General features: G+C 40.3%; 1 protein-coding gene across 1 annotated transcript in view; it reads right to left on the reverse strand.

The window, feature by feature from the left end:
- Positions 1 to 27,804, reverse strand: part of LOC139413229 (protein phosphatase 1 regulatory inhibitor subunit 16B-like) — a 133,488-nt gene that overhangs the window by 24,917 nt on the left and 80,767 nt on the right. Inside the window, exons 4-5 of the mRNA XM_071160367.1 lie at positions 3,350 to 3,495; positions 3,005 to 3,108 (exon numbers count right to left, since the gene is read on the reverse strand). Of these exons, the coding sequence (XP_071016468.1) occupies positions 3,005 to 3,108; positions 3,350 to 3,495 (250 nt within the window). The remainder of the gene's footprint in view (positions 1 to 3,004; positions 3,109 to 3,349; positions 3,496 to 27,804) is intronic.

The raw sequence follows: 27,804 nt of genomic DNA on the forward strand, positions 1-27,804 counted from the left end.
ACTGAATCAAGTGTGTCAGTTTAGGGTTACAACAAAAATCTGAAATCTCTGGAGGGGCCCCAAGGAGAAAGTTGGGACTCTGTGCTCTAGGATAGCACCATTGTGTAGCCGGAGGACAGCTATTTTCCATCCTCCTCTGGCTACATTGACTTCAATACAAAACCTAGGAGGCCTGTACTTCTCACCCCCTTGCATAGACCTACAGTTGAAGTCAGAAGTTAACATACACCTTAGCAAAATACATTGAAACTCAGTTTTCACAATTCCTAATATCTAATCCTAGTAAAAATTCCCTGTCTTAGGTTAGTTAGGATCACCACTTTATTTTAAGAATGTGAAATAATCAGAAACAGAATAATTGTAGAGAATGATTTTTTTCAGCTTTTATCACATTCCCAGTGGGTCAGCAGTTTACATACACTCAATTAGTATTTGGTTGCTTTTTTCCTTGCCGAGCGGCCTTTCAGGTTATTTCGAAATTGGACTCGTTTTACTGTGGATATACATACTTTTGTACCTGTTTCCTCCAGCATCTTCACATGGTCCTTTGCTGTTGTTCTGGGATTGATTTGCACCTTTCGCACCAAAGTACGTTCATCTCTAGGAGACAAAAAGAGTGTCCTTCCTGAGAGGTATGACGGCTCTGTGGTCCCATGGTGTTTGTACTTGCATACTATTGTTTGTATATATGAACGTGTACCTTCAGGCATTTGGAAATTGCTCCCAAGGATGACCCAGACTTGTGGAGGTCTACAATTTTATTTCTGACGTCTTGGCTGATTTCTTTTGATTTTCCCATGATGTCCAGCAACGAGGCACTGAGTTTGAAGGTAGGCCTTGAAATACATCCACTGGTACACCTCCAATTGACTCAAATGTCAATTAGCCTATCAGAAGCTTCTAAAGCCATGACATTTTCTGGAATTTTCCAAGCTGTTTAAAGGCACAGTCAACTTAGTGTATGTAAACTTCTAACCCACTGGAATTGTGGGTCAGACCAAACATATTGTATTTTCAGCTGTTTGAAGCTGGTGTACAAAACTGAAAGAGAACTTAATGGAAAACACAGAAATAGCACACATAGAACAGATCTACAGCTTCTTAGACATGCTTTCGATGAGAATGACAGATCTATAACACAAAATTCTATGTGATTTTGGTCAGGTTGCCCAAAAGGTTAAATATTGCAGCTTTAAGAGGGGATGACCACTCCATCAACAGTGTCAACTCTCTCCTGATATGAACTGAAGCCATGTCTCATGTGCCCTCTCATCCACTGGCACATGGAATATTTCCTCTCCAAGCACTGCTAATAGCTTATCCATTTTCTCTCATTACTGTATGTAGAGTCCATCACATACGCAAACATAATCACATTATTACAAATCAATGTGACTTTAATCCTTGCTTTGATGAACTTATTATTTTTATTTTTATTAAATTAACTTATCATTTGTCTAACTGCATTGTGTTATTGTTTTTTGTTTTCCAAGTCAAATCCTGTCCTCAATGGAAGAGTTGAGCACTTCAACACCATCCATCCATATGGTGAGCCTGTCCTGCATTGAAGCCTAGCCCCTGAACATCACAACCCGTCCTGCACTGAAGTCAAGCCTCCGAAAACCTCAATTCATATTCTCTGCCTCAAACCCTATTACAGTGGCTAAGTCACTGGCTTACTGGTGCTCTTCCATGCCATCCCTAGGAGGGGTGCACCACTTGAGTGGATTGAGTCGCTGATGTGATTTTCCTGTCCGAGTTGGCACCGCACCTTGGGTTGTTCTTTGGGGGAGATCTTCGTGGGCTATACCCAGCCTCGTCTCAGGATGGTAAGTTGGTGGTTGGAGATATCCCTCTAGTCGTGTGCGGGCTGTGCTTTGGCAAAGTGGTTGGGGTTATATCCTGCCTGTTTGTCCCCGTCCGGGTGTATCGTCGGATGGGGCCAGTGTCTCCCGACCCCTCCTTTCTCTGCCTCCAGTATTTATGCTGCAATAGTTTGTGTCGGGGGGTTAAGGTCAGTCTGTTATATCTGGAGTATTTCTCCTGTCTTATCCGGTGTCCTGTGAATTTAAGTATGCTCTCTCTAATTCTCTCTCTCTCGGAGGAGGACCTGGGCCCTAGGACCATGCCTCAGGACTAGCTGGCCTGATGACTCCTTGCTGTCCCCAGTCCACCTGGTCGTGCTGCTTCTCCAGTTTCAACAGTTCTGCCTGCGGCTATGGAACACTGGCCTGTTCACCGGACATGCTACCTGTCCCAGACCTGTTGTTTTCAATTCTCTAGAGACAGCAGGAGCGGTAGAGATACTCTGAATGATCGGCTATGAAAAGCCAACTGACATTTACTCCTGAGGTGCTGACCTGTTGCACCCTCTACAACCACTGTGATTATTATTATTTGACCCTGCTGGTCATCTATGAAAATTTGAACATCTGGGCCATGTTCTGTTATAATCTCCACCCGGGACAGCCAGAAGAGGACTGGCCACCACTCAGCCTGGTTCCTCTAGGTTTCTTCCTAGGTTCTGGCCTTTCTAGAGAGTTTTTCCTAGCCACTGTGCTGCTACACCTGCATTGCTTGCTGTTTGGGGTTTTAGGCTGGGTTTCTGTACAGCACGTTGTGACATCAGCTGATGTAAGAAGGGCTTTAAAAATAAATTTGATTGATCAATGGATACAATCATTCAATCACTGCTGTGATCCCTTGCCAACACTGTGTAAGTAGCCCAATAATATTTGACTATAAATGTCTTTATTAAATGGTTTCAGGTTTTAAAAAAATTAATTAAAAAAAAGACAATCTCTGAAACACGCTTTGCCATCTCCGTGCAGTCCATGCCTATTCCGTGGGTCTCCCATCCTCCTACATTTTTCAAGTCACCAGCCTCCACTGCTCTACCGTTCAGCTATATTATTGAGGATATCAGAGTACTGGGACTTCAGGTGCTACAGTGAAAGCCGACTGACATATCAAAACAGTATATATATATTTTTTATTCGCTCACCTCGATTGGCCATTGCGGTCTCGATGATGTCCAGGGTAGGGTCATCTTCACACAGGTCATAGGGCATGTTGCCGTCAGAGTTCACAGCTAACAGGTCTGCTCCACTGGGAAGGTGGAAAACCAATAAGAGATAAGTGTGACTTAATTGGTTAGAGCATAGCGATAGCAATGCCAAGGTCATGGGTTTAATCTCCCCAGGGATCAAAAACATAGTAAAAATGTATGCTCTAACTGTACTGTAATAGTCTTGGACCAAATAAAATACAGATCTGACATTAATAAATACAAGACATATAGATGGAAAGCTGCAGTGTTATATGTAGTGTGACTAAGCCACTGTCTTACTGTTGTATGAGGACCTTGACCAGTCCTGCATGTCCACAGGTGGCAGCAGCATGTAGCGGGGTCCAAAGTTCATTGTCCTGGGCGTTTACACTGGCACTACGATTCAACAGGATCTTTACCATCTCCTCATAGTTATCAATACAGCACTGGGGAGAGAGAGAGAGGTAGCGAGAGAGAGGTAGCGAGAGAGAGAGAGAGGTAACGAGAGAGGTAGCAAGAGAGGAAGCAATGGAATATTAGCTTCATTTAATGCAACAAACTAAATGCATTGATGTAACAAGACCCTGTAGAATCTATGATACAGAATCTCTAATGCTGTATAAATGTATTTTATAGAACTTTATAATTCCACTGAGACTTGTTAAGAATACATTAAGCATCACAAAGATGTTACTCTGACATCTCCACTGCTGTGTGGGTTGTGTGTGTTCTTAACAGCAGGAAGTGGGCTAAAACTAAAACATAAACAAATTACCAGGGTGTGGAAAACAGCTGTTTTCTCCATCAGAAATAATTGGAGCTAACTAATGCTCAGGTGGTAGTAAAAGTACACAATTGTCATACTTGAGTAAAAGTAAAGTCACCCCCAGTCAAATACTACTTGAGTAATAGTATCTGGTGGTGGAAAAAGTATCAGTTGTCATCTTTGAGTAAAAGTAAAAAGAAAATGCTATATGCTCCTTACAAATTCCTTATATTACGCAAAACGGGCAGCATTTCTATTTATTTAAGGACAGCCAGGGGCAAACTAACACTCTGTGGCCTGTGTTGATTCTAAGCTTCCTGGAGCAACCGGAAGTGATTAAATTCACCCTAAAAGTGTTTTGAAACACATAACCTGTCATTATGAAAATCACTGCATTCAACCCTGTGTAGATCAGTCAATTCTTAACTTAAAGACTTAAAACTCAGGATTCTGTAAGAGGCTACCTCAATCAAGACACGTGTTTACTTATAGCTTCCTGTGCCAAATGGAAGTGCCTTAAAAGGGTGTCATAGGTGCTGTTTCGAAGGGTTAAAAAGGTTCGATCTTTTTAAAACTTCATATGTGAGACTAGGTAACCCTCGTGAACTGTAAATCAGTCATTTCTCCCAGCAGATGTCAAAGAAAAGCTCTCTCACACACACACACACACACAGCAAGGATGGAGTGAAAAACTGCGGTGCTTAAAGACATAGAGAGCAGGCAATGGCATTACCATAATCTCTAGGCCGTGCCGAGTTCAACGAGATATCCCGCTTGACCGTAGCTCGCTTGGTCTGAGCGCAGCGACCATGAGAAAAGTAGGCCCAAAATGAAGCCTGCCCCTCAACGTCATTTGCTTTTGGGTGACAGTGAGAGAACCGTTAGGGTGAGAAGCACAATTCGACCTCAGGTACGTTCCTATGGTCCTCCCGATCCGTGCAAACCTAACCTTGACCGTGTGGCATTAACCCTTAACAGTTAAAAGAAGGTGTTTACATCAAACAGTTTGCATTGACTTCTCTCCCCATAGGAATACATTGCCTGCACCCCTAAATTCAACCTGAAGCCTATGTGGGTTATGAATACCTTATGAACCTGTCTTCGATGACAGTCCATCAGGCCACTATGAGGTCTACCTGTGTTGATTTGAAGCTTCCTGGACCAACCGGAAGTGGTTAAAATCACCCTAAAAGTGTATATCCATACCCAACCTGCAGTTTGATAGAAATAGTGCATTCAACCCTGTGTAAATCAGTCAGTTCTTAACATAAAGACTTAAAACTTAAAAGCATACCCCAATGAGGATATGTGTTGACTTATAGCTTCCTGTGTCAACCGGAAGTGTCATAATTGGTGTCACAGGGGCTGTTTCGAAGGGTTAAAAGTCAGATCTTTCCAAAACTTCATGTGTGTGATTAGGCAACCCCCATGAACTGTAAATCAGTCATTTCTCCAATAAAATTGCAAAGAAAAACAAAATCACACACACACACAGTTTGGAAGGAGGGACACATTGGGGTGAGTAGAGACATACACTGCCTGCATTAGTTAACCTTGTTGGAACTATTAAAGAACCGTCAGACCTAAAGTTCCAAAACTTTAGAAACCTGTTCTAGACCTCAGGTCGATAGTGCGTGGTGAGTTATGTGGCTCTAGAAGGTTCTCGGACCGAGAAACAGCCTTGTACATTTGCAATAACTTCAATTCATTTTTGCATCAGGAAAATGACGACATTTAGAAATGTCCCAGAGTCGCAAGACTAGGTGCATTGCGACCGCCTCGGCCCATATAGACGGACCCCAACGTTTCTGTCCGATAGCTCATTCAAGGACCCCGTAGCAAGGCATGGAAAAAAAGTGGATTTTCAGCACCAATTAGGGTCTTGCTCGGGCACCAAATGACCTATCGAGCCGAAACTTGTGATTCGGGGTCGCCTCAACTAGGCCTACACATAACATCAGAACTGGACCCGCAGCTAGAACGTAACTACGTGTTTTACGTTTTTATTATGGTTTGAACAGAAGGTGTTGTGAATTTTGGGCCAGCTCTGAAGTATGTGATAGTTGGCTACTAAACGAGTTGGAAAAAGTGGGTTTGGTGTCAGAATGATATCTAATTGACTGATGGACGGTGACTTGCTGGTGACTATTGTCTATTGTTAAACAGTGAGGTACCATCACCAGAGTGACATTCTGAAATCAACCCTAGCGAGTGATGGAGAGGAACCAGAATCACTGCCCAGCCATCCCGAGTTCATCGGGCCAGTCAATTTCGCATTCCTGTAGGATTTTTGAGCATGACAAATTCGTGATGGTAAATGCCCATTGAAACATATTGCAAATGCACGTCCACTTGCAATATGATTCAACAGTGAAAAAAACATCACCAAATGGACATGATGAAATCAACACAACGAGCGATTGTTGTTCCTTTCCATCACTGCCCGGCCATCCTGTGTTCATCAGGTCAGTCAATTTTGCAATTCTGCATGATTTTTGAGCATGACAAATTCGTGATGGTAAATGCCCATTGAAACATATTGCAAATGCACGTGCATTTGCAATATGATTCAATAGTGAAAAAAACATCACCAAATGGACATGATGAAGACAACACAACGAGCGATGGAAAGGAGCAACTATCACTGCCCGGCCATCCTGTGTTCATCAGGCCAGCATTTCTGCAGGATTTTTGAGCATGACAAATTCATGATGGTAAATGGTAAATGGACATAACATCCTGATTTGGCATTTTCAAATCTTTCATATTGCATTTGGACATTTCTTATGGCATTTGGCCCAAAAAAAGTGACTTTTGACCTCCTATGAAATCATATTGCAAATGGATCAAACACATGCCTTATGCACATGTTAAAAAATAAAATAAAAATTATGATAATAATATTGGACAAAAGTATAATCATACAGTTCTTACACATGTGTAATTGACTTTTTTTTTTTTTAAATAATAATAATATTTATTATTTTTTAAATCGAAAGAATTTCGAAAAACGGTCCAGAAAGCACTTTAAGGGGGTGCTAGGCTTTTTAATTTTCTTTCACTTTTTCAAAATGTTACTTTTGGATGTTGACTTGTGTTGCATTTGCAATATGAAAAACCACGGTGGAGTGCACTCGCCACCTGTTGGATTTTTAAAGTGTTACACCTGGCAATTGCCATATGGCATTTGCAATCAACTTTGAACGGAACGACGCCGAATTGAGTGGTATTGGACACCGTGTATATGGTTTATCCAGTGCCAATGACTTCCCATTCATTTTTGTCCATTTCAGGGGGGTGTTCCCTTACATACATTCCCGGGTAAGGGGGCAGGTGCTCTTCGGCTGCATCAGATTCACAACTGTCAGTGTCCATGCTAGCTGGGCAAATGTAGAATTACTGATGCTAGCACTGGATTTGCTCGTGGAAGCAGAACAACTTGTGTCGTCGACAGGTGCAGGTGTAGTACTGCTGGTAGTAGCAGTACTACCAGTAGAGCTGATACCTGTCTCTATGGACGCAGGCCTTACTTTTTTTCACCATTTATCCATTTTTGAGCAAACAGAATGAGCAGCAGCTACGTTTGGCTACATATGGACCGTTAGTGGAATTCCCGCGAGAGAGTAACGGTTAATGTGATATGATGTTAATTATTTGACTATGTTGCCTGTATTTGACATTGTGTTGTTATTTGGCTTAACACTAGATGGTTTAATTTTATTTTTGGCAGTGAAACGATGCTACTCAGTTAAGGAAAAAAAAACCAACTATTTTTGTCTTACCTGAGTGGCCTCGTTTCACTGCAAAAATAAAAAATGAAAAAATAAAAATAAAATAAATTATGTGTATATATACACACACACACACACACACACACACACACACACACACACACACACACACATTATTATTATATATTTTTGTATTTGAATCACATTTTTATTTTACGTACCCCCGACAGCATTGCACGTACCCCAATTTGGGAATACCTGCTATAGAGCATCTACGGATGGACTATCCAAATAAAGTGTTACCTTACCAGGTTCTAACCACTAGATGGTGTTCCCTCAATGTTAATTCAAAACTTAACCTTCAAATGATAATGATTTATAAAATGTAGAGGGAAGAGTTAAAGTTAGAACAATGGGTTTGTCCAGATACATTCATATGAAATAAAATAAAAAATGCCAAGAGGACTATTAATTCTTCATTTAGTCTTTCACTTTATTTTCTTGCTTCAGTGCATCTTCTATTGGAGTGATGTCACTACATCCCAAATGATATTGGCGACCAGTTTCAGTGGTTGGTGCCTTAATGTTGTAGATTGTGCTTGTTTTTGGTACATGACATATCCTCTCTGTTTGGCCAAGAAAATTACCTTGCTGGAAACTTGAATGCTTGAATATCACCTTCACGTCCAAGTTTTAATCATCCACATCATCTGCAATTCCAATCCAATTTTCATCATAGCAGAAAACTAGAAAATCTGAGGCTCGCACATTCACCATTGTATGCTCATCTATGGGTTTCCGAAGGACCAAGTCAAACTTAAAGGCATAATCTGAGCCAGCTTTCCCAAAAGCATGTTGAGGCTAAATTGAACCCTCGTAGGAGCATTGTTGAATCTCCGAGCTATCTCCCAAAACCACTGTTACTAAAGATGCACTTGAAAACAAGCATAGAACACCGAAATCCATATTTAGATGTGTTTCCTCCCTACCACGTCACTTTATACACAGAAGATCTCCTCTAAATATAGATAAACATCTTGATTCTATCTCTCTGTGACCGCCGGTAACTTCACAACGAAGTTGACTACGAATACAAAGTTGCCAATGTCTTTGCAGATGTTACAAACAAGTGATAGATAAAAAGATGCTTCAAATGAAAACCGAGATGACTGCATTAAAAGCTAATTACCGGTAGCCTACAGTATTAGGCTACAAATCAATTGTTCATTCATTATTAATTTGCTAATTGTAGGCGGTCTTATTTTTGCCACAATATACAGTGCCTTGCGAAAGTATTCGGCCCGCTTGAACTTTGCGACCTTTTGCCACATTTCAGGCTTCAAACATAAAGATATTAAAATGTATTTTTTTGTGAAGAATCAACAGCAAGTGGGACACAATCATGAAGTGGAACGATATTTATTGGATATTTCAAACTTTTTTAACAATTCAAAAACTGAAAAATTGGGCGTGCAAAATTATTCAGCCCCTTTACTTTCAGTGCAGCAAACTCTCTCCAGAAGTTCAGTGAGGATCTCTGAATGATCCAATGTTGACCTAAATGACTAATGATGATAAATACAATCCACCTGTGTGTAATCAAGTCTCCGTATAAATGCACCTGCACTGTGATAGTCTCAGAGGTCCGTTAAAAGCGCAGAGAGCATCACGAAGAACAAGGAACACACCAGGCAGGTCCGAGATACTGTTGTGAAGAAGTTTAAAGCCGGATTTGGATACAAAAATATTTCCCAAGCTTTAAACATCCCAAGGAGCACTGTGCAAGCGATAATATTGAAATGGAAGGAGTATCAGACCACTGCAAATCTACCAAGACCTGGCCGTCCCTCTAAACTTTCAGCTCATACAAGGAGAAGACTGATCAGAGATGCAGCCAAGAGGCCCATGATCACTCTGGATGAACTGCAGAGATCTACAGCTGAGGTGGGAGACTCTGTCCATAGGACAACAATCAGTCGTATATTGCACAAATCTGGCCTTTATGGAAGAGTGGCAAGAAGAAAGCCATTTTTTAAAGATATCCATAAAAAGTGTTGTTTAAAGTTTGCCACAAGCCACCTGGGAGACACACCAAACATGTGGAAGAAGGTGCTCTGGTCAAATGAAACCAAAATTGAACTTTTTGGCAACAATGCAAAACGTTATGTTTGGCGTAAAAGCAACACAGCTGAACACACCATCCCCACTGTCAAACATGGTGGTGGCAGCATCATGGTTTGGGCCTGCTTTTCTTCAGCAGGGACAGGGAAGATGGTTACAATTGATGGGAAGATGGATGGAGCCAAATACAGGACCATTCTGGAAGAAAACCTGATGGAGTCTGCAAAAGACCTGAGACTGGGACAAAGATTTGTCTTCCAACAAGACAATGATCCAAAACATAAAGCAAAATCTACAATGGAATGGTTCAAAAATAAACATATCCAGGTGTTAGAATGGCCAAGTCAAAGTCCAGACCTGAATCCAATCGAGAATCTGTGGAAAGAACTGAAAACTGCTGTTCACAAATGCTCTCCATCCAACCTCACTGAGCTTGAGCTGTTTTGCAAGGAGGAATGGGAAAACATTTCAGTCTCTCGATGTGCAAAACTGATAGACATACCCCAAGCGACTTACAGCTGTAATCGCAGCAAAAGGTGGCGCTACAAAGTATTAACTTAAGGGGGCTGAATAATTTTGCACGCCCAATTTTTCAGTTTTTGATTTGTTAAAAAAGTTTGAAATATCCAATAAATATCGTTCCACTTCATGATTGCGTCCCACTTGTTGTTGATTCTTCACAAAAAAATACAGTTTTATATCTTTATGTTTGAAGCCTGAAATGTGGCAAAAGGTCGCAAAGTTCAAGGGGGCCGAATACTTTTGCAAGGCACTGTATTTCACGATGAGTCGGCTAACACCATGTGCGCAATGACGTGCAAAATCTTGATTTAGTGCATAATTATAGGAGTAAGCAATCATTAGAATAAGCCACCTCAATATTTGAGGCCATAGGTGACAGTATCTTTCTAGAAGCTGATCTTTCGTCAGTAATTTGGAATTACTCTAAATGAAGGTCAAATTTGAATGGCGAAAGGCTAATCCAAGGGCAGCGCTGCCTTCATTTAGATCCTATCAGTATCGACACATGCCTCAAAGACACACTTCGTGAACATGTTTTGTGAAACACACGTTACATCTTCGGCCGTTGCAGTAAATATGGATTGTTAAAACACTCACTCCATCGCTATCGGGAAACCGGGCCTAGGGTAGTACCCAACTTCAGCTGTGGCCAATTAATATCTTGATTGGTCCTTTCTGATAGAGAGTTACTCCTTCCTCATTCTGAATCTAAACCAGAATGGTGAATTTGTATTGCATGTGTAACTGGCAACCTCTAACTTGGCTTTGCAACGCCGTCGGGGGTACGCCAAAAAAAAAGAAATGAGATTCACATTTTCAAACAGTCCATTCAGATTTTCCAATGGGGCAATACATTTGGGTGATGTTTTTTTCCCCTCGCCTGAGTAGCCTCGTTTCACTGCCAAAAATAAAACTTAACTATCCAGTGTTCAGCGAAATAACAACACAATGTCAAATACAGGTAGCCTAGTCAAATAATTAACATCCAATCACATTAACCGTTACTCTCTCGCGGGAAGCCTTCACTCTTGCACAGACATTTAGAAACGAAACATGCCAATTTGAAAAAAAAAGACACAGGAGTTTGAGTGACAATTAAGATGACTTTCGAGTAGTAAGACATGTATAAAAGCAACCAATACCATTAATAACGGGCTAGAAGCATCTTTATATGGTGAGCTACCGAGTGGCTAGGACAGGCAATACCCATACTATTGTGGAGGACTTCATTATTCCTGCTGCCACGGATATGGCTGGGACAATGCTGTGGGAAATGGCCAAATGCCATTGAAATGCCTTCATCAAACATCACTGTTTCACGACGCATCAGTGACATGGCAGGAGATGTTTAGAAACAATTACTGTTTCGCATACAAGCCAGTGAATTCTACGCATTACAGCTGGATGAGTCAACAGACGTGGCGGGCATGGCACAGCTCCTGGTATGTGTCCTTTGTTTATGGGGGTTCAATTATGGAAGACATCCTCTTCTGCAAACCACTGGAAACCAGGACAACAGGAGAGGATATTTTAAAGTACTGGAAAGCTTTGTGACATCAAATGGACGTTGGTGGTCAAGATGAGTTATCTGTACCGATTGTGCAAAAGCCATGACAGGGAGACATAGTGGAGTGGTAACGCTCGTGCAAGCAGTTGCTCCCGATGCCACTTGGGTATACTGTAGCATACACAAGAGGCTCTTGTAACCAAGGGAATGCCTGACAGCTTGAAAGATGTTTTGGACAGTACAGTGAAAATGGTTAACTTTCTTAACTTAAAACCTCTTAACTTCTTATGGTATAGGGGACGCTCGCGTCCCACTTGGGCATAAGCCAGGGAAAATGCAGCGCGGAAGACTCAAATAAAATGATCTAAAAATCAAACTTTCATTAAATTACACATGTAAGATACTAAATTAAAGCTACACTCGTTGTGAATCCAGCCAACGTGTCAGATTTTAAAAAGGCTTTTCGGCAAAAAGCACAATGATGAAAGCACAACAGTAAACAAAGATGGTAGCATATTTCAACCCTGCAGGCGCTACACAAAAAGCAGAAATAAAATATAAAACATGCCTTACCTTTGACGAGCTTCTTTTGTTGGCACTCTAATATGTCCATAAACATCACAATTGGTCCTTTTGTTCGATTAATTCCGTCCATATATATCCAAAATGTCAATTTATTTGGCGCGTTTGATCCAGAAAAAAACAGCATCCAAAATGCGCAACGTCATTACAAAATATTTCAAAAGTTGCCTATAAACTTTGCCAAAGTATTTCAAACTACTTTTGTAATACAACTTTAGGTATTTTTAAACGTTAATAATCGATCAAATTGAAGACGGGTCTATCTGTGTTCAATACAGGAACACAACAAAACAAGCTACTTTTCAAGTCTCAACAGTGTTACGCAGTTCCTAGATGGCCGTACTTCTTCATTGCACAAATGAATAACCTCAACCAAATTCCAAAGACTGGTGACATCCAGTGGAAGCGGTAGGAACTGAAAAGTTCCTAAGAAATATTGTTTGCCAATGAGAACCCACTGAACAGACAGAGACCTAAAAAAAAAAAATCTGAACGGTTAGTCCTCGGGGTTTTGCCTGCTACATAAGTTTTGTTATACTCACAGACATGATTCAAACAGTTTTAGAAACTTCAGATTGTTTTCTATCCAAATCTACTAATAATATGCATGAGTAGCAGGAAGTTGATATTGGGCTATTTATCCAAAAGTAAAAATGCTGCCCCCTATACCTTAAAAGAAGTTACGGATCTGCTAATTAGTGTAGTTGATGACAATTCTCCCGGATCCGGGATGGGTAGTTCCAAGAAAGGATCGGAACATTTTTCAATTTTTCCTAAAATGACATACCCAAATCTAACTGCCTGTAGCTCAGGCATTGAAGCAAGAATATGCCTATTCTTGATACCATTTGAAAGGAAACACTGAAGTTTGTGAAAATGTGAAATGAATTTAAGAGAATATAACATATTAGATCTGGTAAAAGAAAATAGAGGAAAAAAAACAATCTACTGTTTTTTTTACCATCATCTTTGAAATGCAAGAGAAAGGCCACAATTTATGATTCCATCCCAGGTAAAATTGAGATTTTAGCCACTAGATGGCAGCAGTGTATGTGCAATGTTTTCGACTGATCCAATGAACCATTGCATTTCAGTTCAAACTTTAGTATGAAGACTGCCCAAATGTGCCTAATTGGTTTATTAATAACTTTTCAAGTTCATAACTGTGCAAACAATAGCATGGTATTATACCACTGTACTAGCTATTGTGAATTGGATAGTGCAGTTAATTTAACAAGAATTTAAGCTTTCTGCTTTCTGCCAATATCAGATATGTCTATGTCCTGGGAAATTTTCTTGCTACTTACAACCTCATGCTAATCACATTAGCTTATGTTAGCTCAACCACGGGGGGGGGGGGGGGGGGTGTTCCTGTAAAAAGTAAGGCACCTGAAATCTTGGATGTTTTCTGCATTATGCAATTGATATGGGCAGCGGCCATGTAATGCTTTTACTACATACAGAAGTGCGCTTGTTATCAAGGGGGAAAGTATTGACACATTGTTAAAAACATTTTTTATTGAGACGAGCTTAGTTTTCTTTACTGACCATAATTCACTTGTCTGAGCGCTTGCATGATGATACAGTCTGTGCCTGATGACAAGTTTCTCACACGACCGGCCTATCTGGGTGATGTTTTTTAACACCTGAATGATCTGAATCTAGGATTACAGGGATTCTCCGCAACTATATTCAATGTGCGGTACAAAATTGAGGCTATGATTAAGAAGCTGGAGCTCTTCTCTGTCTGCAATAAGAACAACACACAGGTCTTTCCATCATTGTCAAATGTGATACAGCAGCAGGGTAGCCTAGTGGTTAGAGCGTTGGACTAGTAACCGGAAGGTTGCAAGTTCAAACCCCCGAGCTGACAAGGTACAAATCTGTCGTTCTGCCCCTGAACAGGCAGTTAACCCACTGTTCCTAGGCCGTCATTGAAAATAAGAATTTGTTCTTAACTGACTTGCCTAGTTAAATAAAGGTAAAATAAATAAAATAAACTTGAGTTAGCTGGGTGTGCAATTATGCATGTGCTTTCCCGAAACGGACAACAAAAACAACTGAATTCGTTATCACTTTCATGCCCTACCTACAGCCCACTCACTCAGATAACCTCATTGAACTTGCAACAAGCGGTTGTGAAAATGTAATTTAAAATCAGAAGCCACTGCCAGAATTTTGGATATGGTGGCGCTCAGTGTCCTGCTGTAAGCTGATGCCCTTTGCTACCACATACCTATGCGAGAGTGGATTCTTGGCCATCACTAGCATGAAAACTAAATATGTGTGGAAAATGACTTAAGACTGAGACTCTCCAATACAACCCAACATTGCAGAGTTATGTGCATCCTTTCAAGCACACCCTTCTCATTAACCTGTGGTGAGTTATTCACAATTTTTGATGAACAAATATGGTTTTATATGTAAGGCGGCTAAATAAAGACGCAAAATTATTATTATTATTATTTATTTTAAGCAACATGTATTTAGAAATGTAATCAAATAACCTTAAAATAGTCATTTCTGCACACCCCGATGACAGTGATATTTGCCAATAATGTCTCTCAACTGTGCATGTCATCTTTAAGGCCTACCTTCATTACAAGAGCAGGGCTTGCACTAATCCATTTTATGATGGCATGTACAGTAGCTGTAGTTGTCAAATCTGGTATCCTTCCACATGGTTAGCCTCATTATGAGTCAAATCTGGTATCCTTCAACATGGTTAGCCTCCCTGCATCCCACTGCTGGCTTGCTTCTGAAGCTAAGCAGGGTTGGTCCTGGTTGGTCCCTGGATGGGAGACCAGATGCTGCTGGAAATGGTGTTGGAGGGCCAGTAGGAGGCACTCGTTCCTCTGGTCTAAAACAATATCCCAATGCCCCAGGGCAGTGATTGGGGACACTGCTCTGTGTAGGATGCCGTCTTTTGGATGGGACGTTAAACGGGTGTCCTGACACTGAGGTCATTAAAGATCCCATGGCACGTATCGTAAGAGTAGGGGTGATAACCCCAGTGTCCTGGCTAAATTCCCAAGCTGTCCCTCATACCATCATTGTCACCTAATCATCCCCAGCTTACAACTGGCTCATTCATCCCCCGACTGTGTGATCTGAGTATGTAGCAAAAATAAATACCCACAAAATGTTTTATTTGGGTGCTAGATTGACTCATTTCAAAGTCTGCTCTGCTGGCTGCTGATGTGGCGGCGGAGGTCGTCAGTGAGTGTAGCAGAGGGGTGAGTGTGTAGCACATGTGAGCTAGTTGACAGGTAAGTGCTAGGCTCTTTCTCAATTCATCCTTCCTCGATTCCTCCTTCTAAAAACCCATTGATGAAGGTCCATGTACCTTCTCCAATACAGGTGAGGAGATAGGATGCAAGTAATCAAGGAGAGACAAAGCACCCATAGCCATCTTGTGGTGATGTAGACCACCCTGAGACCTAAAGACCATGGTTTTGGTAGGATAATGGACACTGCTTTGTGGGTATGAAGTGCTGTTGTGGACAGGGGTTGCATCCTAGGTCAGCCGTACAGAGATCGTTACACCTAATGACCAAGGACTTCATCTGCAGCTGCAAATCTGTGCAATATCATCAGACAAAATGAGCGTGACATTCAAATAAAACAAGACAAAAAAGGAAAAGTTCAAAGACGAAAAAATACACTATACTTAAATCAAAGAGTCAACACTATGTAATATCATACAAAGGATGCCTATATACATGGTTAGTGGGTTAAGACATTCATCTTACTCCAAAACAAGAGATGATCAGTGGTGTTAAAAGTACCCACATTTTCATACTGGAGTAAAAGTAAAGATACCTTAACAAAAAAAGTCATTCAGTAAAATATTACACGAGTAAAAGTCTAAATTAATTTGGTTTTAAATATGCATAAATATCAAAAGCAAATGTACAGTCGTGGCCAAAAGTTGAGAATGACACACATATTAATATCCACAAATTTTGCTGCTTCAGTGTCTGGATATTTTTGTCAGATGTTACTATGGAACACAAGCCTTTCATAAGTGTCAAATGCTTTTATTGACAATTACATGAAGTTGATGCAAAGAGTCAGTATTTGCAGTGTTGACCCTTCTTTTTTAAGAACGCTGCAATCCGCCCTGGCATGCGGTCAATTAACTTATGGGCCACATCCTGACTGATGGCAGCCTATTCTTGCATAATCAATTCTTGGAGTTTGTCAGAATTTGTGTGTTTCTGTTTGTCCTCCCGCCTCTTGAGAATTGACCACAAGTTCTCAATGGGATTAAGGTCTGGGGAGTTTCCTGGCCATGGACCCAAAATATGTTTTATTCCCAGAGCCACTTAGTTATCACTTTTGCCTTATGGAAAGGTGCTCCATCTTGCTGGAAAAGGCATTGTTCGTCACCAAACTGTTCCTGGATGGTTGAGAGAAGTTGCTCTCGGAGGATGTGTTGGTACCATTCTTTATTCATAGGCAAAATTGTGAGTGAGCCCACTCCCTTGGCTGAGAAGCAACCCCACACATGAATGGTCTTGGGATGCTTTACTGTTGGCATGACACAGGACTGATGGTAGCGCTCACCTCGTCTTCTCCGGACAAGCTTTTTTCCGGATGCCCCAATCAATCAGAAAGGGGATTCAGAGAAAATGACTTTACTCCAGTCCTCAGCAGTCCAATCCCTGTACCTTTTGCAGAATATCAGTCTGTCCCTGATGTTTTTCCTGGAGAGAAGTGGCTTCTTTGCTGCCCTTCTTGACACCAGGGCATCCTCCAAAAGTCTTTGCCTCACTGTGCATGCAGATGCACTCACAACTGCCTGCTGCCATTTCTGAGCAAGCTCTGTACTGGTGGTGCCCGATCCCGCAGCTGAATCAACTGTAGGAGACGGTCCTGGCGCTTACGGGACTTTCTTGGGCACCCTGAAGCCTTCTTCACAACAATTGAACCGCTCTCCTTGAAGTTCTTGATGATCCGATAAATGGTTGATTTAGGTGCAATCTTACTGGCAGCAATATCCTTGCCCGTGTAGCCTTTTTTTGTGCAAAGCAATGACGGCACGTGTTTCCTTGCAGGTAATCATGGTTGACAGAGGAAGAACAATGATTCCAAGCACCACCCTCCTTTTGAAGCTTCCAGTCTGTTATTCGGACTCAATCAGCCTGACAGAGTGATCTCCAGCCTTGACATGATGTCTGCTGGTCCTTTTGTGGCAGTGCTGAAATGCAGTGGAAATGTTTTTGGGGGATTCAGTTCATTTGCATGGCAAAGAGGGACTTTGCAATTCATCTGATCACTCCACATAACATTCTGGAGTATATGCAAATTGACATCATACAAAGTGAGGCAGCAGAATGTTAAAATTAATATTTGTGTCATTCTCAAAACTTTTGGCCACGACTGTAATTGCTAAAATAGACGTAAGTATCAAAAGGAAAAGTATAAATTATTTCAAATTCCAAGCCAGATGGCACCATTTTCTGTTTTTTAAAATTTATTAACGGATAGCCATGGGCTCGCTACAACACTCGGACATCATTTTCAAATGAAGCATGTGTTTAGTGAGTCCACCAGATAAGAGGCAGCAGGGATGACCAAGGATGTTCTCTTTATAAGTGTGTGAATTAGACTATTGTCCTGTCCGGCTAAGCTTTTAAAACGTAATGAGTAGTTTTGGGTGGCAGGGAAAATGTATGGAATAAAAAGTACATCATTTTTTAAAGGAATGTAGTGAAGTAAAAGTTGTCAAAAATATAAATAGTAAAGTACAGATACCCAAAACAACTACTTAATTAGTACTTTCAAGTATTTTTACTTAAGTACCTTACACCACTGGAGATGATTGAATATGGGGATTAAAATAAAATAAGCAGAATGTCAGGGCTGTAACAGAATCCTGCACACTCAGTAGCTAGATCTTGGATGGAGTTTCTTTGTGAACTTCATCCACAGACAGGGAATAGCAGCTTTCACAGGTCTCTGTATCTGAGGTTAGGAAACATAGAAATTAGAACAGTTTAATTATTCTCAAATGATATAACATTTGATATTTCGTTGCAATTGTGCTTTTTTATTGTCATAGTTCTCTCTTTGGGACTGGACATCTGTTCTTTAGCTACTAGCTTGGTAGCTAACATTGTTAGCAGATTAAACTTATTTTTGTGTCATAAAAAACAACTAATGGATGGCAGTCTATCATATTTACACGTAGGTAGCTAGCTAGATACCTGACATTGCCTAGAATAGATGGTTAACTTAATAAACAACTTACCCATGTGCTACACATCATCCACCACCTCCTGCTGCAGCTAACATTACTAGCCATACATGCAGGCAATGCAGCCCACTGCGTTGCTTCTTTGGGAAATCTATAAACTTTAATTTAGAAAAATAGATGTGTCTCGAGACGTAAGGACCATCCCACAAAGGAATACACTCTGTCAAACTGCCAATTCCTACCTTGAGAAAACAACTAAACTAGATTAGCTAGCTTAGCCAGCTAGCTGTTTACAGCCGCGATTTAACAGACATTCTGCTTATTGTTTACAAACACAACGAAAGTTCTTTGGGGTTCCAGGGTTCACTTCCACTTCTTCTCAAAAATACGTTTGTAAGGGTCAATAGTACAGGTCAGGGAACAATGTCATTCTGTTACCATCATGCTGTTACTGGGTGTTCACCCACTTCACTTACTGTAGGTCAATAACCAAAATAGTTATAATTTCATAGCTGACACCACATTCTTCAGGCATCTTTGAATCTTAATTCAGAGTAGGTATTTAACAGAGTTTTTGGAAAACGTGGTCACATAAATTGGAGGGAGATTTTACAGTCATTATATTACCAAACTTTACATGTGCACTGTTTGAGTAAATGTGTTTTTGCAAAACTTTGTGAAATTGTTCAAAGTAGTCCTCGTGCATAGAGTTTTTTTTACCTTTCAAATCAATAGTTTTTATTTGGCATACTTTTAAAGTGAAAAATCAGATTATCAGCATCATTCTGTTACCGTGGAATTGCCAACACACAGTATTTGAAACATAACTCTACAGACTATGAGCTTGACAAGAGATCAGTTTGTTCTCGGGATATTTCCCTTCTTAGACACAGAATGTGTATGCCTGTGAGAGAGATTTGTTTAATAACTTCCTTATTGGCTTCAAGGAGCAGAACAGTATGACACATAATACAGGTGGTGGTGCTTATTTCTGTTCTTCCTGTGCGATCTGTGTGTGTGAGATGTTTTTCTGCGTGCATGTGTGTGTGCATGCGTGCAAACTGTTTGACAGCAAAAGAGACAAAGTTACAAGGTACATGGTACAGTTAGTCTAGGTGATATAACATGAGCCATAGCCACGGTTGGAAAAAAACGTTTCTTTTTAAACTGAAAGTCACCAGGAAGTAACCATTGTTACCACACAATTTCCTATCAAATGCAGAGTAAACACTTGTGGAAACAGTAAAGTCAAATACATTTGTAGGCCTACCAAATATTTGCCATTAATATAGCCCTAGAAACTGGCTCTAATGTGTGAAATGTACAGTAGCTAAACATGGTTTACAACTTAAATGTTGTGTTTGTACTCATGATTGGATGAAGTCAAAATCTTCAGCTTGTGTTAGGCAAAGGGTACATTTAGGCAAAGTGTACAGGCAAACCCAACAGTGTCCATGTCAAAATAATTTACCCTCGTCTGGATTACAGCTTGGCTAGCCCACCATTAGCATTACCATAAGAACCCTCTAAAACCCACATATTTGAGCCCACATACTAGCTGTTAGGCTAATCCCCCGAGCCTTTCCCTGTAATTCCCCTGTAGCCTGCCTCCCCCGGCCCTCTGCCTGCGCTAAGACAATGAACCGACCGGGGAAGGAAATAATGTGTCTTTCATAACTGCTCATGCAAAGTATTTAGAGACGAAGGCCTGCCTCACAAAGAGACAGATTGTGCATCTGTGTGTGTGGATAACAACACTGGCTGTGTTACTGGGCTCTGGCTGTGGGTTGTATGGATTGGAGGGGTGGTGGGCAGGGGAAGAGCAGAAAGCAAGGCTGATGCACTGTAAAGGTCCAGGGTAACAAAATAATATTATGGAGTCAGTGTTTGGTTAATAGTACGGAATCTAATACATAAACTGTGGGCTGAAAGACAGGGGGACTGTTTTACTGGGTGGTTAGGAGTTAATGAAGGGCCTGGTGAAGCGTAGTCTCTAGACAGATGGTTTGCTTCCGGCAATGTATCAGTTGGGACGCATTTTAAGCCCCGCCTATCCAAACTCGTGATTTGTTGAGAGAGTTGTCTGTAAAAAAATAAAAAAAATATTTTGACTTATGTTGCTCCAAGGACAGGGATATCTGAGACTAGATGGGGAGAGGAGAGAACAAGGCTGAAGTACTGTACAGTAAAGGTGTAGGCCAACTAAATACGGCCTCAGTGTTTGTTTAGTTGGAAGGATACAGAGTATGGAATACTGGGGTGTGGTACAGTTGTTTGGTATTATATCAAAACATTCTAAAGCAATCCTGGGTTACTCTTTTATAGTGGTGGAAAAAGTCCTCAATTGTCACACTAGAGTAAAGATCCCTTTTACTTGAGTCATTTTCTATTAAGGTAAAGTCACCCAGTAAAATACCACTTGAGTAAAAGTCTAAACGTATTTGATTTTAAATATACTTAAGTTTCAAAAGTAAATGGAATTACTAAAATGTACTTAAGCATCAAAAGTAGAAATCATTTCAACTTACTTATATTAAGCAAACCAGACGGCACAAATGTTTATTGTTTTTATTGACGGATAGCCAGGGGCACAATCCAACACGCAGACATAATTTACAAACGAAGCATTTGTGTTTAGTGCGTCTGACAGATCAGAGGCAGTAGGGATGACCAGGGATGTTCTCTAGATAGGTGTGTGAATTGGACAATTTTCCTGTCAAAATGTTACAAGTGTGTGTCAGGGAAAATGTATGGAGTAAAAAGTACATTATTTTCTTTAAGAATATAGTGAAGTAGAAGTAAAAGTTGCCAAAAATACAGATAGTAAAGTACAGATACTTTAAAGTACTACTTAATACATTTTTTGGGGTATTTTTATTTAATGACTTTACATCACTGCTCTTTTATTCTGGGAGCAAGTGAGATTGACAGGCCTTCAGATGTGTTCAGACATTTCTTTACTCGATGTGACACTTTCGTGAAGGCACTCAAACTCACTGATTAACACGGCATAACTGTGTCCAATTCTCAGATTCCAGTGCACTCATCATCACGTGTGAAGGAGAATACCTCTGGTGGATCTATCAGTGATAAAACAAAGCCAGCTGGATGACGACACCTGAAATTGGTGTCGTGACACTTCAGATGAGCCCGATAGCATGCGCTCACACACACACACACACACACACACACACACACACACACACACACACACACACACACACACACACACACACACGTTATGTTCTTCTATCCTCGTGGGGACCTAAAAGAAATGTCCATTCAAAATCCTATTTTCCCTAGCCCCTAACATCAAATCAAATTTTATGTCACATGCGCCGAATACAACAGACCTTACAGAGAAATGCTTACTTACAAGCCCTTAACCAACAATGCAGTTGAAAGAAAAATAAGTGTTAAGAAAGTATTCAAATTAACTGAAGTAAAAAAAGAAAAAAAAGAACAATAAAACAACCCTAACCCATACCGCAATTCTAACGCTAATTGTGACCCTAACACTGAAGTTTAAAATAACCTTTGTCCTCATGGGAATGTGGGAAACGGGGCTGAGTTTTCCTCGTTTTACTGTCCCTGTTGGGACTTGAGGATTTTATGTCCCCACAAGGATAAAAGAACCCCCCCCCACAAATACTTTCACAGTATTTGCAGCAGGTTTAAAAATAACACAAAGCTAGTGTGTGTTCTTCATGTATAGTCAATTGGTCATTATTTTCCTTTCCAGAACCATATTGGATGTAAGTTGTTATATGATACTTTTATGTTATCCTCTTGGATCTAATGTATTTTCTTTATCTATATGTGAAGTATTTTCTAACCCCATAAATAAATCAAACAAATCATTGTGCTCCAACATAGAGGCCTGTCACTGGACCAAGAGGCCCAGACCCCTCAGTCAAGACATGCTACCCATGGTTCCAGAATTATGTGCCAGGGAGAGAATAGAACAAACACAAAAGTGAAAACACACACTTTGAGGTGTGGTGCTGACCATCGAAATGAAATGAGTTACTATATTTACATGACGCTGACAGACTAACGGAACATATGAACTCAGAAAATGAAATTAAAGTCGCCTACTCTTCTCTTCTTATGACTAATCGCACAGGAAATTAAATTGAGAGACATTTATTTATTTTCCATGAGAGAAAAGATGTCTTGCCACCCACCCATCACCCAGTGGTGCCAGACAGACAGAGTACAAGACAGAGCAGAGAGCTACATAAATTATACAGTATGTTCGAGATGATCAGCCTGAGCAATGTCACTGCACTGTGCCGAATCTCTCACCAACACTTTCTATCCAAAAACAAACAAAAATTACAGGACCAAAGCGGTTTGTTAAAAAAAATGTAACCTCAGATAACCTCCGTCGACTCTTACATATTGTAAATACTTAATCAGAAACAACAGCTCCTTGGGTTTTATCTCTCGATGCAGAAAACACTTTTGATAGACTAGAATGGTCATACTGTATCTCTGGTCTGTCTTGGAACATATGGGAATTAGCTCCTATTTCATTAAATGATTGACCCTTTACACTCGTGGGAATTGACCTATATAGCTAGGACTAAATTGAAATGTTTCTTACAGAAAAAATATGAAATGCATATCCATGGCAGCAATTTAAAGGGAACCGTTTCGAGATTATGGGAGAATGATTAGACCAAAAGGCGAGGACACAACAGTTCACCTGACACAAGACTGAATCCAAACATTACACTGTAGATTTTATTTGAATTTGACATTTACTGTACTTTGACACATTTGTTGATAACAAAATCGGACAATACTCCGGATACATTCAGTAACATGAGAATATTCCTGGGAAATGTGGGGTAGGTGCAACACAAGACAAAAAAAATGACAAGGGTTTGAGTGAGAGAACTAACTGGTCTGTTCAGAACAACCAAGGGTATTACGCCATGTCATCTTGTAATGGTACATCAAACATAGTGATCGTGAACGTTTTATGATATGGAAATGTGAAGTGCCCAATTGAACTCACGGGTGTTTGCTTGTATGACATCAAAGCGGTATTTATAATAATCCTCAACGTCTCATCTTTCAGAATACCTAGAGTCCCAGGTGCTCAAGTTCAGAACAGAACTTCTGCCAGTCAACACCCATACAGGACTGTGAAGAGCAGAGCCAGAGCTCTGACGTCATGTACAGCATGTTATTGTACGGCCACCGTGTTCCAATTTAGGCGTTTATCAGTGCCCAAATCGGCAATTTTGTAAAGGTGTGTAAAGGGCCACTATGCCAATCCCTTAGCCATAGTTCTAACAGGTGATATCTGCTCTTCTCCGTTCAGAATCCCTAGATGCAGCAGACATCGTGATCTCTTTTGCTATTTTTATTATCCATGGCCCCGAGCCCAGGCAATTCGTCAATCAAAGTAAATAACAGCAATTTCCCTCAAATCTACTGATCATGTCATCTCATTATGCATTCTCATAATTTGAGTATAGAAAGACATATGACGTCTCCTATTGCACTGTAAGACGTGGTCTTTACTGACATATCCATTAAACAATGTCAACTACGCTTTGGCGCTTATTTTTGCCCACAAAATGTATATTAGGTGCAAAATTGAAAAACAATGTAACTGGGAATCAAAATGGCCCATCTATACTCCAATATTTCACAATAATGCCTTGCGATCTGGAGGGCGGCCTTTTGCATCCCCCCAGTGATCCAAATGTGGAATCCGTGCCCTTGCCAATATCATGGACAGTAATGGTTTGACAACCTTCCAGGATTTGAACGACGCATACATATTACCAGCCAACTCCTTTTCTATACTTACAATTTAGGTCAGCTATGCTGTCCTAAGGAATCCCTTGGGAAACCCTACTACCAAACCATCCAATGATGGGATTTATAAATAAATTATCTGGGTTCCCGAAAGGACTGATATCTATAATATATAAACTTTTGAAAAACACATTTTAAAACTAGCCATTAAAAACATATGGTTCACAGATCTAAGTGAATTTGAAAAACCCTTTAACTGGAACAGAATATGGGAAAATTGGACCTTGGCATCTCGTAATCTGAACCATCAATTTATACATTTTAAGTTTGTTCAGACTGTATTTAACACCAAGGAAACTTTACAATGAAACTGGCCCCAATTCCCAACTGTTCACTGTGTCCCCTGTATCAGGTAGGCATATTCATTCATATGATGTGGGAGTGCTGTGCATTTAAATGCTTCTAGGACAAAGTTACAACATTTATTTCAAAGTGCATGAATGTAAATATTCACTGCTTTGCATTTCCTATGTTACTTAACGATGATAGCTCATTGAATCTCTCAATCAATCAGAGACCATTACTGCTGTCAGACAACACTGCCGCAAAAAAAGATGTTGGCTCTTGATAGCAATCACTCCACTCTCTCCCAATTCGCCAGTGGATACAGTTACAATTAGAAGTTATAACATTAGAATTATCGACAGCGAGAATGAATGGTGATAGTCAAGGTATAATTGATGCCCAACACACAAAAAATACACACTACCATTCAAAAGTCTGGGGTCACTTAGAAATGTCTTTTTTTTGTCCATTAAAATAACATCATACTGATCAGAAATACAGTGTAGACATTGTTAACTTGTTATGGCTGCAATCCCCCTAGTGTGCTACATTCAATAAATATTACAAATATTTATGTTCATGAAATCACAAGTGCAATATAGGAAAACACAGCTTAGCCTTTTGTTAATCCACCTGTCGTGTCAGATTTAGAAATTATGCTTTACAGCGAAAGCAATCCAAGCGTTTGTGTAAGTTTATCGATCGCACGACAAAACATACACTTAGCATCAGGAAGCCTGGTCACGAAAATCAGAAAAGCAATCAAATTAATCGTTTACCTTTGATGGACTCCGGATGTCTTCACTCACGAGACTCCCAGTTACACAACAAATGTTCCTTTTGTTCCATAAAGATGATTTTTATATCCAAAATACCTCCGTTTGTTTGTCGCGTTATGTTCAGAAATCCACAGGAAAGAGCGGTCACGACAACGCAGATGAAAATTCAAAATAGTTACCATAATGTCCACAGAAACATGTCAAACGTTTTTTTATAATCAATCCTCAGGTTGTTTTTAAAATAATCAACAATGTATCAAACGCAAATGTCTTTCACAGTAGGAGAGGGAAAAGCAATGGCTGCCCAAACTCTGTTGCACAAGCAAAACTCATGTGACCACTTGACGCGATGTTATCATTCTGGCTCATTTTTCAAAATAAAAGCCTGAAACCATGTCTGAAGACTGTTGACACCTTGAGGAAGCGATAGGAAAAGGAATCTGGTTCATATCCCTTTAAATCCAGCAAAGGGAGGCTATGGAACATTTGAGTTTTCAAAATAGAAGCCACTTCCTGTTTTGATTTTCCTCAGGGTTTCGCCTGCAATATCAGTTCTGTTATACTCAGACAATATTTTGACAGTTTTGGAAACTTTAGAGTGTTTTCTATCCAATACTAATAATAATATGCATATATTAGCAACTGAGACTGAGGAGCTGGCCATTTACAATGGGCACCTTTTCATCCAAGCTACGCAATACTGCCCCTGCAGCCATATGAAGTTAATGTTGTAAATGACTATCGTAGCTGGAAACAGCAGATTTTTTATGAAATATCTACATAGGTGTTACAGAAGCCCATTATCAGCAACCATCACTCCTGTGTTCCAATGCGACGCTGCCTAGAAAGCCAGCATCCCAGAGTCGCCTCTTCACTGTTGACATTGAGACTGGTGTTTTGCGGGTACTATTTTACGAAGTTGCCAGTTGAGGACTCTAATCTGGTTAGAGCCAGTTTGCACTGTTCTGTGAGTACACAGCGTTGTATGAGATCTTCAGTGTCTTGGAAATGTGTCACATGGAATAGCCTTCATTTCTCAGAACAAGAATAGACTGACACATTTCAGAAGAAATGTCTTTGTTTCTGGCCATTTTGAGCCTGTAATCAAACCCACAAATGATGATGCTCAAGATACTCAACTAAATTGTATTGCTTCTTTAAACAGAACAACAGTTTTCACAGCGCTAACATAATTGCAAAAGGGTTTTCTAATGATCAATTCGCCTATTAACCTCGGTGCTAGGGGGCAGTAATTTCATTTTTGGAGAAAAAAAAACGTTTTAAACGGGATATTCTGTCAGGAAAAGATGCTAGAATATGCATATAATTGACAGCTTTGGATAGAAAACAACGTTTCCAAAACTGTAAAGATATTGTCTGTGAGTATAACAGAACTGATGTTGCAGGCGAAAGCCTGAGAAAAATCCAATCCGGAAGTGCCCCAGGTTTTGAAAGCGCTGCGTTCCAATGACTCCCTATTCAGCTGTGAATCTACCATCAACGAGCTTACGCTTTCTACGTATTCCCCAAGGTGTCTACAGCATTGTGACGTAGTTTTACGCATTTATGTTGAAGAATAGCCGTAGGCGGCCACATTGCGTAAGTGGTCACATGGTGGCTCCGAGAGAGATTCTCGCGTAAAATACAAAGGTAGCCATTATTCCAATCGGTCCTAGTGAAAAACGAATTGTCCCGACGGATATATTATCAAATAGATATTAGAAAAACACATTGAGGATGGATTCAAAACAACTTTTGCCATGTTTCTGTCGATATTATGGAGCTAATTTGGAATATTTTTCGGCGTTGTGGTGACCGCAATTTCCGGGCGATTTCTCAGCCAAACGTGAAGAACAATCAGAGCTATTTCGCCTACAAAAATAATCTTTCGGGAAAAAATGAACTGGCTGTCTACCTGGGAGTCTCGTGAGTGAAAACATCCGAAGTTCATCCGAAGTTCATCAAAGGTAAACGATTTAATTTGATTGCTTTTCTGATTTCCGTGACAAGGTTGCCTGCTGCTAGCAAGGCATAATGCTATGCTAGGCTATGATAAACTTGTCTAGCGTTGGCTGTAAAGCATATTTTGAAAATCTGAGATGAAAGGGTGATTAACAAAAGGCTAAGCTGTGTTCCAATATATTTCACTTGTGATTTTCATGAATAGGAATATTTTCTAGGAAGATTTATGTCCGTTGCGTCATGCTAATTAGTGTCAGATGATGACAACGGTCCCGTTCACGGGATGGGGTGTCACTACAGGTTAAAATGATAAACTTGGATTAGCTAACAGAATGTGCCATTGGAACACAGGAGTGATGGTTGCTGATAATGGGCCTCTGTACGCCTATGTAGATATTCCATAAAAATAAATAAAATATATTTAAAAAATCTGCCGTTTCCAGCTACAATAGTCATTTAC

This window comes from Oncorhynchus clarkii, chromosome 7, assembly GCF_045791955.1.
Source record: "Oncorhynchus clarkii lewisi isolate Uvic-CL-2024 chromosome 7, UVic_Ocla_1.0, whole genome shotgun sequence".
NCBI classification, from domain to species: domain Eukaryota; kingdom Metazoa; phylum Chordata; class Actinopteri; order Salmoniformes; family Salmonidae; genus Oncorhynchus; species Oncorhynchus clarkii.